Source organism: Numida meleagris, chromosome 2, assembly GCF_002078875.1.
Source record: "Numida meleagris isolate 19003 breed g44 Domestic line chromosome 2, NumMel1.0, whole genome shotgun sequence".
In the NCBI taxonomy this organism is placed as follows: Eukaryota; Metazoa; Chordata; class Aves; order Galliformes; family Numididae; genus Numida; species Numida meleagris.
Window position 1 is genome coordinate 114,393,785 of NC_034410.1, and position 17,090 is coordinate 114,410,874.

General features: G+C 37.2%; 1 protein-coding gene across 6 annotated transcripts in view; it reads left to right on the plus strand.

Moving 5' to 3' along the window:
* The window catches only part of PREX2 (phosphatidylinositol-3,4,5-trisphosphate dependent Rac exchange factor 2), a 181,448-nt gene that overhangs the window by 123,836 nt on the left and 40,522 nt on the right, over positions 1 to 17,090 (plus strand). For all 6 annotated transcript variants that reach the window (XM_021387325.1, XM_021387326.1, XM_021387327.1 and 3 more), the window contains 5 exons: positions 2,491 to 2,532; positions 4,893 to 5,110; positions 8,469 to 8,571; positions 11,873 to 12,016; positions 16,550 to 16,664. In XM_021387325.1, the coding sequence (XP_021243000.1) occupies positions 2,491 to 2,532; positions 4,893 to 5,110; positions 8,469 to 8,571; positions 11,873 to 12,016; positions 16,550 to 16,664 (622 nt within the window). The remainder of the gene's footprint in view (positions 1 to 2,490; positions 2,533 to 4,892; positions 5,111 to 8,468; positions 8,572 to 11,872; positions 12,017 to 16,549; positions 16,665 to 17,090) is intronic.

Sequence of the window (17,090 nt, forward strand, 5' to 3'; positions counted from 1 at the left end):
TGTAAGGCTAATCAAGGTGATGGACTAGAACAGTCCTGTGATTAGGTAGTATACAGATTCTAGGAGGATTTATCGGGAGTTAAGTAACTAAAGGAAAAATGAAAGTTCTCACTTGGAGTGACTGGGCCAACTAAATTGTTATACCAAAGAAGGTGAAATTCCTGGCAGAGGCAGATCTTGGAAGATGGAGTACTTGATTTTTTTGCGCAGGAGAAAAGAATAGTCACAGCAGGAATTCAGTGGCTGATGAATAGAGAGACAATAACGTAGGTACAAGATTTTGAAAGTACATGAGATATGTGACATGGGAATCAGTAAGCACAGAAAAAACAAAATGAGGGATGACTAGAGTAGGGCCCAGGAAAATCAGCCAGATGGATGGGAAGAAAGGGAACTTTCAGAAGCATAAAAGCAGAAAGATGTAAGGAGAGCAAAGTGGAGTATAAGTTTCTGTAAATGATTCCCTTCACTCTCTCTCTCTCTCAACCCTCCTAAATAAAAGTAGCATATCTAAAAAGATGTTCTAGAGCAAGTCAAATTTCTCGGCAGCTAGTCACATAACCTAATGAGGAACTGCAAGTTTTATGCTAACAAATTAATTTTAAGTTTAAAGAAGGCATTTAATTAATTTTAAACTTATATACATTAATTATTTGTTTATACTTATTTATACAAATTTATATAATTTATTAATTATAAATTATCTTTAAGTTTAAACTATGCATTTGAGAAAGGTCGCATGTATTTTAACATGTTGTGAAGGAGCCTTTTAGTCATTGAAGACATAAAAATGTATTTCAAATGAAATAATAAAACATCCAGTGCAAATCTTTGTCTTCAAAAATATCTTCAGCTGTGAGAAATAAAATAAAACTAAAATCTAGCCCACGAGACAAAAATTTTACTAGCAAAGACCAAAGTAGTGTGATGAGGGGGAAAAAACAAAGAATATTTAAGAATAAAAAAAGTTGAAAGCATCTTGTATTATATAGCACACCATCTAAAGAGAAATTGCTAGAAAGGTATTCCTTTCCATATGCCATGTAGCAAGAAGGGCTGAAAACTTCTGTATCATTTGGAATTTAGTGAAAAACAGATGATTGACAGACATCCAAGGTTCTCTTCTAACCCCAGGTAAGTCTCTGCTTAAACAAGTAACCTAAGAATATTCTCTTGCCTGAGGGTATATTTTGAAATGGAGAATACTTCTTGCAGTGGTAAAGGCAAGTTGATGTGTCCTGTAATTTTCCTATAAGCAAGAAATCATTATCTTTAGATACCTATGATGCTTTTGAATTTGGAGATCCAACTAATCTCATATAAAACAAGCTGCAAGTAATAGTTTCAATGTGTCTAAATTCTTCAGATAGAAAATATATTTTCCTTTATTGTATTTTCACTTACTAAGCTGAATGTTCAGTGGAGTACACCTCAGCTGCCTGAAGTCCCAAGATATTAGTCTCTCTAATTTTTTCTCAAGTGACAGAAAGTAAAGGCAAAGATTTTTCACCAGGCAATTTTCAAGAGTAATCATTAATTTTGATTCTTGTATTTGAGATTCTGTGGGCAGGCATTTTAGAAGCGTTGTTAGTTCCTTTTTTAGTGTGTGTACAGTATGGCTGAAGATCAAGCTCTAAAGGTTGGTTGTTTTTTTTAAGCTTAGTCACCAAATATTAAGCACCACCTTTAGGGAAGATTCCAGCTTTGAATAGGTATGGTCAAACACACACAGAATCCAGACTGTGCTGTTGATACTGTCAACTCTGTCACCTGAGATGTATGTATACCCTATAACAACTGTTTGCATTCCTATTCTTGGAATAGAACTGCATAGAAAATTGGGTGTGTGCAAGAAAGACTGGCAAGATGTGAAAGTGTGTGAAATAGTAACGTGTTTCTCAGGCAGTTACTGTAGAAAAACTGATGTGCTGGAATTTTGACACTCTGAGGTTATGGTAACTCTGGTACCAGATAGATGGGAGGAATCACTTCCTTCAGCATGAAAACTTTGAGAAGTCAAAAATAAAAGGGGAAAAAAAAGGGTTATTTTGCTTCTAATATACCGGGGTTTTTTTTTTGCTTTTGTTAAAATGGTGTAAGTAGATGTATAAACAGTTTTTGTCAGTATAATGTTTGTTAAATTTGTACCTTTTACTTCAGAAATTGTTAAGCAAAACCAAATGTTATGAAGAAAATAATATCGTGAAGACTGAGAATTGAGTGAAAATGATATTTCTAATTTTTCCTCGATACTTTGGTATAGACCAAAGTGTCAAAGTATGTAACCAGAGAGCAAGGGGGAAAACTGGTGGTGTGGAAATTGATGAAAACAAGTCTTGTTTTTCAAAGTTTAAGACTGAAATTCTTCATATATGGACTTGCATTGGCCAGCTGGTACGTGTGTACTCTGAAACAAGCGGATGCATAATTTTGTTGGTGAAAATTCTTCTAACTGTGATGACTTAAATATATTTCATTTTTTCTTTTAAGAGGTGAAGGCGCGGATACTCTTGGCACTTCTTGAGTATACAGGTAATTTTGCTTATTTTGGGAAGTGACATTGAAAATTGTTGTTTATTTGTTTTGGCAGAATAGAGAAAGGGGTAGAGTATCAAATGTGATAACCTGATAGTCAACAACTTTACTACTGTGTTTACAGTGAAGATTCCTGAAGGACACAATTCCAAAGACTTTTCTGTCAAGCACTGCACATTCAGTGTTTAAGCAAAACACCTTCTCTGGTTATACAGTTTGAATGTTGGCAGATGAAATAGCTGCTAAATTAATAAGCTTGTGCAAAGTAATTCTGCTGTCTTCCTTCTTTTGTGTGCTTCCCTTTTTATCGTTTTTTTTTTCACTTAATTCCCAATTCTTTCCAGACTTGCCTTGCTATTATAACCCATACCTTTCCTCTTATCCTCCTCATACTATGTATCTGAGGCAACATAATGGAGTGCAGAATAGTTGTTCAGTTGTTGTTTTTTAAATATCCCTGCTTTCAGGAAGGGATCTCAGAATTCTGTGATTAACTTCAGCTCATACAGCTTCAAATGCACAGAGTGTGTACATTTGTCTGCAAAAATAAATAAATTAAATTGATGTTTAGAAAATAATACTTATGACAGAAGATTCTGTGTGTGATTTGTAGGTGCTTAAGTGACCAGGAAACAGTCATAGCTCACTGTAGAAGCAGATTGCTGTAATCATCTGACAACATCATGTGAATGTGTTATTATTTCATGATTTCATGACATCTGATTTTATAAAAAAGAGTATATTTCTTTTTCATATTTCTTCCAAATTTTATAAGAGGTTTTAAATAATCTTTTAGATCAATTAAAATAAGAAGTGACCTGAAAAATACCCCAGACTTGATTTTTTTCTTTTTTTTTCCTGTAAGCTGTTTTTCCTATTTACACAATTACTTAAGTTTATAAATTCTGTCATTTATTTTGTATCTTTTTTTTGTGAAAAAATCCCAAAGTGCTCTTATATGCAGAATCTGATCTTCAGTTAGTATTAGATAAGATTTGGAAATGAAGTGTCAGAGGAACAAGAGGGCTGCTTCAGAAGCAGACGGTATGGAGGAAGGCCCTGAAAATCAGCTGCTGCTAGACAAATAGCGATAACACTGGGCAAGGCAAGGTGAGAGAATGCATTTTGGCTCCAGATCCCTAAGCACTGCAATGACATTGGAAAGATCTGGACTATGTAGAAGCCAGTGGGATTTTTGAAGCTGGAGGAGAATGGAGTTTTTAAAGGTGAAAAGTCTGCTTGTACTGGATTCTGCACAACTTGAGAGACTGATGATGGAGTTATATTTTAATAATTAAAATTGAAAGGTAGGAAAATGGACAGAATAACGTTCAGAAATACATGGATTCCAAGAAAAGTGTATTTTTAAGGTCAAAATTAATTTTGTGACTTGTGCAATTAAATTGCCAGCCTCAAAGAAATGTGGAAGAGGAGATAAATCTCTTAGAGGCAGAGGAAGCTGAATTGAGGAGAAAGATTTTAGGCTTTGGAAAGACCTCTGTCATCCAATCTTCCTCTCTTACTATGAGAAACATTCGGTCTACCTGTACCTTCTATGACTGACGTTTGCCTAACAGCTTATAATGATAAAAATACTTGAAGATTTTCAGGAATTGGAATAAGGAGAAAGTACTGAATACTTAAGAACAGGATTTTGTGCTTTACTGGGAACATATTTCCTTTTCTAACGGTTTTCACATCTAGCTAACCTGATGTCTGTGACCTCCAGAATAAACTGACAGATTAGCTAGACCCTATTTTAAATCTGCTGCTAAGGATTCCATAGACATCTACCTAGAGACCTGTCTTGGACTTTTCCTGACTGCATAAATCTCTGCTGCTTCCTGGATATGTGATGGTGGTTTGTGCTTACTTCATAGATTTCACATTCATATAGATTGTGTCCTGCTAGCAACACTTCTCTATCCCTTGTCTGCAGTTTATGGCAGGCAGTCTTCATCTGCCCTACACAGCTGGATGCTGTAAAGTTGATGAGATGACACATTCATGTTATGAGCTTCTGCCTAATTTTACTTTCCTGTATCAAGTAAATATTTTTGTGTCCTCCCAGTTCGGCCACAGCAGCAAAGAGATGTGACTCACATCCATCACCTTCTAACATTAAAAGTGCATGGAATTGATGGCATATACATTGAAATCTGAATTGGAAAATGATAGTTCTGGTCATGAAGTACTACTTACTTGAATAACATTAGGCTGTAAATTTGTGATTATCTTGGACTAAAAACCAGGTTATTTTAAAGAAAAATAAAATCCATCCCAGTTACTTCACTGTTAATTAATCTTGCACTCCATCTCTGCTTTGCTTTTCCTCTTTTGGCTTTTATCCATCACAGACAGCGAGATACAACTGAGGCGAGACATGGTCTTCTGTCAGAGTCTGGTGGCCACAGTCTGTGCTTTTTCAGAGCAGCTCATGGTGGCCTTAAATCAGATGTTTGACAACAACAAAGAATACGAAATGGAGACGCTGGAGGCCAGCAGAAGGTGGTTGGAACAGATAGCTAGTGCGGGTGTTCTCCTTCATTTCCAGTCACTGTTGTCACCTAACCTGGTAAGGACCCTCACATAAAGTAATTGCAAACAGCTATGTTTGTTCCCCAAAGCAGGAGCATGGTTAAACACTCTGTTATAAATGTGTTTTTCTGTGTCCTCTGTGCTTAGCTTGTCACTTAATTAGGTGCTATTTGGGAAGTCTGTGATTCAGATAATTGCAGATATGGGAAATGTTTGTTTGTGGTATGGGAAGTATGTTATCCATAAAGATAGTATTATGCTTGTTTTAATTTAGCAGACAGTGAATATACCCATGATTCCCCACTGCTGTCATCGTTGATCCTTAGCAGTGAATGCAGTATTAGGTGATAACCAGAATTTGAGTTTGCAATAAGCAGCAATGCAGCAGAAATGAAATACCTGTTTTGGATGCCTTTCAATGACTAGGTATGCTAGTCTGTTTTGCCCCTGTCACAGGGCAAATCCTCATAGCCTCTTGGGATAACTGGACATCTGCTATTTCTTCATTGGCTTGGAAAAGAGCCACGGCTTACAACACAATTTTAAAAAGGACATAGCTTTACAGTCCTGTAATCCTCAGCTAACCAAAGTGCTTCTTCAGCTGTTAAGCTACTTCTCACACTAGACTTGTTCCTGCTAACCGGAAGAACTCCAAAGGAGTTTGCATAATCTGGTCTGTGTCAGTCTTCTCAAATTCTTGTTTTGATCCCTAAAATTAACTGCATTTTTATAGTTGTCACATGGTTTTCTTGTGCTAGTGTTTAGTCTTACTCTTAAGCTTTAAAATCTGTTAATAATGTGACTGTCAGTATTTCATTTAATTGACTAAGACTGGATGTGGGATCAAACTTCACAAACCAGAGTCAGAATTGTACATCTTACTGTAGAGAAGTTCACAAAAATGACAAACAGTGTTCCTCATACCAAAAGTTATTTTTCCTTCTCTGTTCCAGCATCAAGTTGCTGATGAGTTGTCCCTATAAACTTTCAAAACAGAGGAGATCTACTTAGGTTGCTCCAAAAGTAATGCCTCCTATCTATTTCAGTGGAGATTGTAATAGATACAAAAGCACAATAATACTATTGGATAGAAGAAATTCTCAGCTACAAAACACTATTTTTCATCCCAGTCACTATTAGCTATGCATTTTCACTAGCAATGAACAAGAGCCTGCACGCCATACTTGTAGAAGTCTGCACCAGCAGAGGTGATCCGCTGTTGCCACTGCTGAATTGCACCATCCCTCCACCCTCACTGTGGTCACATCCACTGTTCGGTCTACATAAAAGTTCACCAAATGTTGATGAATGTCAGTGAGTGCCTTTTTTTCTGCATGGAGGAATTCAGTTCCACCCCTTTGCTCCTACTGACTTCCATGTCAGACGCCATTCTGTCAGACTGCCCCTCTGCTGCCATCTGTCACATGGCAACAACATGTAATGGAATATTGGTGGGAAGGTTCAACCTCTACTGCCATTCCACCAACATCTGTGCCTGACGTTGCAGGACAAAGTAATAAAATACAGTCAAAGCAACCCCTGTGTAAAAATAAAGATATTTCTAAGTCACAGTCATGAAGTCTGTGGTATTGTTGAAGAGCACTGACCTGAACTAGTGTCAGCAGCAGTCTCACAGGCAGTCAAGCTACATGCATGGTCTTATATGGGACAGGGTGTTAGGACGAGTTTTTGTGGCTTAAAAACAGCTAAATCAGTGCCTGTGAGAAACAGAAGGGCTGTTCTCTACATGAGAAGTATGTGAAGAAAGCATGGTCTGGGGATCTCCTGCTCATGTCTTTTCTTGGATGCTTTTTAGCACCATTCAGTACCAGACTGTTTGGGTGCTTGTGTCTTCAGTGTACAAGAGTAAATTCATCCGATACTTATGATTTAGCACGTACTTAGTTGTCATCAGAAAACAGCTTTTGTCTTTACTTCTCTCAATACTTCTGTTTTTTCTTTCAAGATTGTAGAGACTTATTTTGTAATGAAAACTCATGCTACTTAGCTATTTAAATGTAATCTAATACCAGCACTATCATTTGTGGAATTTAAAACAAACAAAGCAAAACCCAAACCTATGTTTAATCTCTTCTGTATATGTGTTTGCATAGAAATTCTGAATTAGTTCAGTTATAACTGTTCTTAAATAAGGGAAAACTATAGGCAACCTTTTCAATACTTTGTCAGTACTGTTTTGCTTACAAATGATCCGTATTATTTTAAACAAAGGTATTTGAAGGAAATTACACTTGTTATGGCCAGAGTTCAGTAAAGAATGAACAGTTTTGCAGAGATTTCCCAAGACATTGAGAGGTTTTTGGACTACTATGCTGATAAAACATTGCTTTCTCCATGGAGACCTCATAAATTGAACCAAGAAACAAAATATTTCAGTGATGCTTTTTCATAAGTACGAGGGGAAATGGTATATAGCAGGGAAAATAATATTGTGGTTTTTTTTTCCTTTCTACAATTCAGCAAGCTATAGTTTTCTGGTTTTTTTTTTTTTTAGGCAGCAAGTTGATTATTCTTTGTCTTCCTACTGTTTCTGTTCTTTTAGGCATCTAATTTAAGTCCTCTGATTTATATTTAGCTCTTGGTAGCTTAATGTGCTAGGAGAGGGTTACTTTAAGTGATTATTGATTTCTGCTATAATTGTTCTGCATATATAACTCAAGGTAGCCATCCTTGCAGGTGACCATTCCTATTTTTAAAGATATAGCTAGCTGTTCTGAGAAGTTAGTAATTTATTTCCTGAAGCTTTTTGGTAAATGAGGCAGGATATTTCAATGTTGTGCAAATAACAACGCTTAAATATCTGTTTACTTGATTTCCATCTAGGTTTTTGTAGATGGAGGTACAAATCACTGAGCTATACTCATTCTGAGCTATTGGTTCAATTATTGGTGGCTAGAGTGGAGACAACGAACTGTTGTCTGGTTTTCATAAATGAAGTACTGAAGTAATGGCATTTTTAAAAGCAAATTGCTGAAAAGATGGAATTTGTTTTTCGGATTTGCTCTGTATTAATTTACAAGATAGGCTTGGTATCAAGGACAAGTTGTCGAAGTCTTACATGAAGAATAATTATAATATTGTTTGATTAAAAGCCATAAGAAGTAATGGTAGCTATAAATTGCCTATCAATTTATTATTGTGATATGATAATGTTATTTTCATAATTATGAACTAGTAATGAAAGAGAAAGTGCAAGTAGAAGCAGCTATGTTTACATTATCTAGGAGTTAATTACTTTATACTCTGCATCAGTAAAATGTTGTGCAACATTCTGTAGCTTTTTTTTATATTCTTATCTGTTGCTCTCATGCTATTTCTAGTAGAGAAATCATTTGTCCAGAATGACCATTCCGTTCTTTATTTTGCCTTTTTAGGCTGATGAACAAGCCATGCTAGAGGATACCCTGGTTGCACTGTTTGACTTGGAAAAAGTTACTTTTTACTTCAGACAATCAGAACCAGAACCACTAGTTGCAAGTGAGTAATTATAATTAATATCGGGGTATTGCTGTTCAGAAATACTATCTGTATTTCTAATATTTTTATCTCCTAGAACATTCCCTCCCACAGGAACTGTTGTATAACTTGGGATTATAAACAGTTAGCTCTCCTAATAGTCCAAGAATTCCTGAAATGCAGCTAACGTCACCCATGATGAAGAATCATTAAATGGTAATATCAGTAACCTGGAGGGAGGAAATATTTGTTTAATTGAAGTTTCCATTGGGAGTATGTGACCCCATAAGGAAAGTCCCTGGAAAATCCAATTGTTTTTGAGGAGTTGTGTTTAAAAGAAGCTTGAAGGCCTTAACAGGCAAATGCAACTAAGATAAGATGGAGAAGGATTAAAAGCATTTCATTTTAATGTTATTCTCTGATAGACAAAGTGGATCTCAAAAGAAAGAGTTCCTTAAGAGACAGCAAATACTGCCAGAGTAGCTTTATATCTTACAGGAAACTTCCTCTGAGACCTGCTGATGGAGACAGACATGAACTCTTCCTTCCAATTCTTGCCCAACTAGGAAGTAGGAAAGAGCTGTCTTTGCAGACTGCTGTTTTTATTATACCCTTCACTCATTGTCAGCCACTCCTTCATTTTTTTCAGCAAGCAGAGATTTTTCTGCAGTGAATTTTATGTAGTGAGTTTAAAAAAACAACACAAAACAACAAAGTTCCCTGGGAAGGGAGGAAAGCATGTCTGCCTAACTTCAGACTTTTCTAAAACAATTCCTTTTGCTGGATTGAGACCACACATAAGAGAACTTTTGCAATAAACAAAGCCAGAACAAACAAAGATCCTCCACAAAACTAGTGAGAGGCTCCTGTCCTCTGAAGATTTCCTAAACACATCCTTACCTGTGTCCTGCTCAGAGCTTTTTTTGGTGTTTGTTTTTTTTTCTTTAAACAAATCCTTGCTAAGATGGGTAACAACACGGAACTGCAGTTTTGAGAGGGCTTTCTGTTAAGGATTTAACCATAAACTGTTCAGAGTTACAGAATTGTAGGGGTTAGAAGGTACCTCAGGAGATCATCTAGTCCAACCCTCTGCTGAAGCAGGTTCCCTACAGTAGGTCACACAGGAAAGCATCCAGGTGAGTTTTGAATATCTCCAGAGGAGACTCCACAGCCCCTCTGGGCAGCCTGTTCAAGTGCTCTGTCACCCTGAAAGTAAAGAAGCTCTTCCTCTTCAGATGGAACTTTCTGTGTTCCAGTTTGTGCCCATTGCTCCTTGTCCTGTTGCTGTACACCACTGAAAATTGCCTGGCCCCATCCACTTGACATCCACCCATTAGATAGTTGTAAGTGTTGATAAGATCCCTTCTCAGTTGTCTCTTCAGGCTGAATAGTCCCAGGTCTCCCAGTCTTTCCTCAGAAGAGAGATGCTCCAGGCCCCTCATCATCTTTGTGGCCCTCCACTGGACTCTTGGTAGAAGTTGGCTGTCTTTTTTGAATTGAGGACCACAGAACTTGACACAGTATTCCAGATGTGGCCTCACCAGGGCAGTGTAGAGGGGCAGGATTACCTCCCTCAACCTGCTGGCCACGCTCTTTTTATGTACCCCAGGATACCATTGGTCTTCTCTGCCTCAGGGGCACGCTTCTGGCTCATGGCCAACCTGTTGTCCCCCAGGACCCCCAGGTCCTTCTCTGCAGAGCTCCTTCCATCAGGTCAGCCTCTAACCTGTACTGGTGCATGAGGTTATTCCTCCCTGGGTGTAGGACTCTATATTTAGCCCTGTTGAACCTCGTAAGATTCCTTTCCACCCAGTGCTTACAGTTTTGCATCATCAGCAAACTTGCTGAGGTGCACTCTGTGCCTTCATCCAGGTCGTTGATGTATATGTTACACAAGACCAGACCTAGCACTGGTCCTACAGGACCCCAGTTAGACTCTGCACCTCTGATCACAACCCTCTGAGCTCTACCAATCAGCCAGTTCTCAGTTCACCTCACTGACTGCTCATCTGTCCCACACTTCATAAGCTTACCTATGAGGATGTTATAGGAGACAGCGTAAAAGCCTTGCTGATGTCAAGGTAGTGCACTGCTCTCCCTTTATCTACCTGGCTAGTAATAACATCGTTGAAGGCTACCAGATTGATCAAGCACGATTTTCCCCTTGGTGAATTGATGCTGACTACTGCTGATAACCTTCTAATGTTGTGTCTTCTGACTGAAGTGTCTGTGCTAAAATAGAGAGAAATGCAAAGTCTGTGCGCTCTAGGAGTGCAACAAACTGTATTTCCTTTTAGCTTTAGTGCTGCCACCACAATCATCTTTACTGTGGTTTCAGAAAACAAGGAACTTTCAATGACATTTTTTTTCTGCTATGAATCCATATGATCAATGAAAGAAAAATGTATTTTATTACCAAAAATAGTGAAAAATGTTCCTGTGAAATATTTTCAATTTAGGTACAAAATAATTTACGTACACTGTAAAGAACACATAATAATGTTGCTAATGGGGGGTCACTAAATATTTTGTTACTGTTTTCAGCTTGGACGCTTACTTATGGAAATGATACTTAAACAGGAGATTTAGCTAAATGGAAAATTTTCATCAGCTTTTCCTAATGGTTATTATGTGTTTATCACCTTGCTTAGTACACAAAATGTATGCTAGGGATTCAGTGCAACTGCAAAATGATACTGCTAGATGCACTGAACTCTACACCTGTTGATGTGTCATAAAACTTAGTTTGTGAAAGTGCAACAAAGCATATTCTCAGTTAATATATTCTGGCATAATACCTTTGTTTTCTCAGTTAAGACCTGATTTTAGTAATGCTTTAATGAATGTGATGGTAAATACTGTATTTTTATTTGTGCTCTGTTCTCACCAAGTTTGAAGAGATACTGATTCTGTGGAGAGTTTAGCAGTATATGTCATACTGATCTTATGTGTCATGCACCTGAGGAAAGTGTATGAAATATGGCTCAAACCATCCTTCTAGTGGTTTCAAACCAGGTGTTGTACATACACATTTCTTCTGATTTACAGAGAATTCAATGTCAGCTGCTGCCATCTGTATTTGCTTAGCATTTTTGCTGCCATTGGCAGCAGGGCAAAGATGGATTTATGTTGTTTTTCTACTTTCTGACAATGGATGGGCCAAAAGTGACCAGAGCAGCATTAAGTATGATGTAAAATACTGCACATACTCATTTTGTTTGCAGTGATTTTGATCTAGCCACGTGAATTTGGGGTGCAGCAGTTTCTGGAAAAGGATGTGGGATTGGTTTTAATGAAGCACTAACAATGACTTTATTTTTAGATGTCCCAATCACATACCAAGCAGAAGGAAGCCGGCAAACTCTGAAGGTTTACTTCTACCTTGATAGTTACCATTTTGAACAGCTTCCTCAAAGACTGAAGAATGGAGGGGGATTTAAAATCCACCCAGTACTTTTTTCACAAGGTAACTTGATTTGTTATTTTTTTCCCAATTCTTACAAATATTTCTTAAGTATCTTTAAAACCCTACATAGTCACCGTAACTTAAATCTTTTGTAACTATAAGGGCCTAGTTCATATATTTAAATATGTTGTTTAATTTGGGCATTTATTGAAAGTTTAGGATTAAAATGGGAATTTAAGAACTGCTGAGATTTATGATAAAAATAAATGTATGGATATGCATTTCTAATTTTATAACTGTAATATGATCCCAACAACAAGAATGAATGCTCTTTCATCAGTATTATTTTGTTCTTTGTGGACATTAGTGGATGGTAGTCAGAACATGAAACTTGCTGTTAAGTGTTTTGCATTCCAAATATTATAGTAAGCTTTTCCTATTACTTCATATATGAAGACTAAATTGTTATCCTCTGAGAATACTCTCTCTTTAAAATGTTATGAAGACTTAAATAACCTTTTCAGGCTTTTGTATTTATGACACTGCAGACATTACTGAAGTGATGAATGGAGGCACTGATGCTCACGCTGTTCATAAATTGTAGGCAGCCTGCATTAGCTGCAGTGTCATTACAGTCATCAGGAGCATGGAATTTGATGCAGTGAAATGGTGAATGCAAGGTGCTGATTGCCATGAGCTGCCTTTTCATTTCAGAAGGAGCTGACAGTGCTCTGATTAGAGAAAGGCTTCCAGGGTCTATGTAGAACAGACAGAAGTAAGATACACAAATGAGGATTTCATGGAGGGCATGGTTTCTGATAAGTAAAGAAGAACGTAAAAGGAAATAGTGAACAATAAGATACATGAAGAGATAGCAGAATTTACTGTACATATAAAACAAGATTTTTCTGAAATAAGATCCCTGGAGTCCGATTTTTAAATAGACTGAAGAAGATAGACTTCAGTGGATTTCTTTGAATAGATTGAGTTCAGTCATATGGGGAAAGGAGAACAATGAGCATGAGACACATTTCAGTAGAGCAGATAGAAAAGCACATAAAAGAGAATGGAAATTGCCTTCGTTCAGATGAAATCTTGGAAATACCTATTCATTTAGATTCAGAGAAGTGGGGGCAAGGATTCAGTGTGCTACAGAATTTATTTTGCAGAAATTTTTCCCTTTCTGTTTCAGAGGACCCAAATATTTTGAATCTTTATAATAGTGTCTTTGCAATGAGCTAAAACAAAAGGGCAAATATTCGTTGAAATATCACATGTCTTTATTAATTTTCAGTAATGTAAAAGTTTTCTCGTATCTTTATCACACCCAATTTCTTTAATTTCCAAGAGTTCTCCTTCAAAATAGTCTATTAGACTCCAAGAATAAGAAGTCCTGGATAAGAAGCTACATATGAGTTTTTAAATTACTCTTTTTTTCCTCTCATTAATGAGTGTACTGAGATTCTATTTTTTATCTTTTTCCTGTGAGATCTGAATGAACTGCCATCAAACTAACTCAGGAGATCCTCATCTTTAATTGAAATTTATTAGCTAGGAGTGTAGAAATCTTCTGTGAGTTCCTCTGTGAAATGACTTACTTTCCAACCTTAGCACAGCTCAGCTGTTTCCTGTCTGACAATACAACCGTTTACGATGTTTTCAACTGGACATTCAGAAAATCATGCTTATGCAATAGCTTTTCAAAGGAACAAGTCAGAGCATATCAGTCTACTTATCTTACTTTATCTCTATTCAGCAATTAAAATACTTAATTAAAACATATTATATTCAAAATTAAAATTCAATTTAAAATTACTCTTCAGACTTTTAATTATGTAGGCTCTTTTTTATGCTTGAGTTTTTCATGGAAGAATTGCATAATTCAGATTGGAAGGGGCCTCAGGTGGTCGTGACGTCCTGGAGGATCTGTTCATAGAAAAGTCAGCTGTGAGATCAGTCCAGGTTGCTCGGAGATTTTTCAAGCAGGATCTTGAGTGAGAACAAGAAATGTGAAAAGAAACCAAGCAATCTCTTGGATGGCCTGTTCCTTCACTTGACTGCTTTCATCACGACAAAGTGTTTTCTTTGCATCCAGTTGCAGCCTATCTTTTCCCAGTTTATGTCTGTTGTTTCTTGTACTACCACCTTGCATCACTGTAAAGAGCTTGGCTCTGTCATCTTCTTGACCTTCTGTTAGCTAATGGCAGGTGGCTAGTAGGTGCTCCTGAAAGCCATGAGATACAGATTGAACAAGCCCAGTTCCCTGCCCTCTACTTATGAGACTTCAGGCTATGACCATCTTGGTGGCCCTCCACTGAACTTTCTTGAGTTGATCAACAGCTTTCTGGTACCATGGGGCCAAAAAATGGACACAGCTTCAAGATGCAGTCTAATGAATGCTAAAGAAAGTAAGGACAAGCACTTCTGTCAATCTACCAGCTATGCTTCTGTTAGCACAATTTAGGATGTTCTTGGCCTTCTTTTTCTGCGAGGGCACACTGTATGCTCATGTGGAGTTTGCTAACCAACATGACTCACAGGTTCTTCTCAGCAGAGCTGCTCCCCAGGCTCCATCTTCTCAGGTGCAGGACTTGACATTTGACTTGTTCAGCTTCACATTGTTCCTGCTGGCCAATCCTCCAGCCTGCCTAGATACCTCTCTAGGTGGCCCTGCACGTAAATGTATACATTGATTTCCAGAGTTTGGTTGCTGCTGCAAATTTGACAGGAAGCGTCACCTCCTCCAGGTCAGATTTTGAACAACGCAGATCTCTGTAGTATTCTGCTTGTAATGAGCCTCTAGGTGTAGACCATGTTTGATTAGCTAATACCCTTTAAGCCCCGCCCCCAGTACATTTTTTTCCCATTAAGTTGTCTATGCATCCAGATCATAATAATATCCTAATATTGACAGAAGAGTACCATGGAAGGTATGTTTCAGTTTGTAAGGAAAGCTTGCCTTACAAAAAAGCTTTCCAGTATAGTAGGTAGAAATATATTAAATTCTACAAATGAAGGGGAGAGCCAAAGCACATAGTATGGGATTCCTTGCTAGCAACAGGGAGAATGGCCCCCACAGTGCCTGTAGAAAGAAAACTGTGTGCCCCAATCAGTCCTGACAGGTGACTGGGTTTCCTGGTGGGTGATGTAACCAGGATAAAACCAACTTTACGCCAGTGAAACAAGAAGTGCAGATAATCAGCTCTATGTTTGTGTTAATCTGGTATTATAAATGGACTTCTGTGGATATTTCTGTATCGGCTTTCTGGTGTGATCTAGCACCAAGAAAGAAGCAAATCTAACTGTTGAAATTTAATATTTTTTGCACAGAAGCAGAACTGCAAACTTTGAAAGCACCGAAGGGGAGTGCAATTTGCATGTTCTTTCACACTGAATGAATTATTCATTAGCTGGTCATATTAAGCAGTACAATTACTGCTTAATACAGAATTAATATTCTGTGTACAGCTGAAGCTGTAAAGACTGCAACATGTCTCCATCAGAACTCTGCTATTGCATGCATTTTCTTATAGGCTGATGAATTCCTTTAGTATGCATGGATGACTAAAGTAGCAATGTTCTTAATTGTAAAATCTTTAATACCCCTCCCTAAAAAGCCTGTTTCACCAAGAGCCTGAGTTTTATGTTATAATGAGGCTAATCTCTTAACAAGTTCTCATTAAGTAAAGATCTTGATTTTTCTGGACCATATTTACTTGAGACCTTTCAAACACTTGAACATTTGATGTAGCTTAGCCAAAGAAAAGGGTGAGCATCCCCGAGTATTTGAATTGAAGGAGTGGTAGGTTGGTTTTTTCATTCCTTTTTTTGTTTTGTTTTGTTTTGTTTTTGGAAGTTATTGCTGAGATGAATGTGCCAAAACGGTAAGGCTGCGCATTTCTTTTTTCTTCTGATTTCTGTTTAATGATCATATGAGAAGGACAGCGTCCTTTACTGCAAGTCTTTGTTTAGTTCCCGAATTCTTGTAGCAATATTTGACCTTGCTTTTGTGAAGTGAATACAACAGAGATGAGTGAAGTCAAGTATTTGAACATAGAGACGTACCCAATCCCTAAAAAGGAGCTTATATGGCATTTTCAGAGATCCAAAGAAATTTGCTTTACTTCTTCTGATAAAACTGAAAGAAGGCTTTCAGTTTATCAGTGTAAATATCTACAAGTTCAGGAACTCCGCGTCTCCCCAAATGGGGCTTTACACTAAGTTAGGTCTCCCTCTGTGAAAGTAGCTGGTACTTTTATCCTTTCTTTCTTCTACCCCAGTTCATTCTGCTGCTTCTCCAGTATATATCAGAAATAAAAAAACACTTTTGCATTCAGGGTTAGTAGGACTTTAATTAGAGCAACAAAAATGTATTTTCTACAGGGCCAGAAATATAATTTTCCTTGTAAATGAAATCTTAAAGAGATCTGTATGAATTTGATGACGTACAGAAACAGCTCAGCAATCCACAGGGGTCACAACTTCAAGGTTAGAAAGTAATTCGCTAGTCTGTGAACAAAGCTACAAAGAAGGTGAATATTAAATATTTAATACTGATTTTTCTCTTCTCCATTCTACTTTCTCTTTTTATAGCATTGGAGAGCATGGAAGGATATTATTACAGAGACAGTGTTTCAGTAGAAGAATTTCAAGCTCAGATTAATGCAGCATCGCTAGAGAAAGTCAAGCAGTATAACCAGAAACTACGGTGGGTAATAAACCAGCATTCCTAAGATTACCATACAAGTTTTGCTTTTTGACCCAGCTTCTATGACACATCATTAAACTGAAGCGTGTTATGTGATAGTTGTTTTTGTTGCTAGATTGAAGAATATCTAAGACTCGTAATTCTGACTTTTCTTATTTCCGCACTGTTAAGATTACATTGAAACAAAAGTAGAATAATATTTTTTCCTAAATTGTTTTCCCATGACAGTTAGAGCTGTAATTGCCTCAGGGTTGTTTTACTAATATGTGTAGAAAGGGAAGTGTCTACTTGATCACAAATGCTGATCTGGTGTATCAGTAGCTAAACATCATGGTCTGATTTTGCAGATCCTATTTCTATAGAATAGGACTTAAAGATAATGCTGTTTACTTCAAAGCTAAATGCATTTGTTTTTTTTGTAAGTAA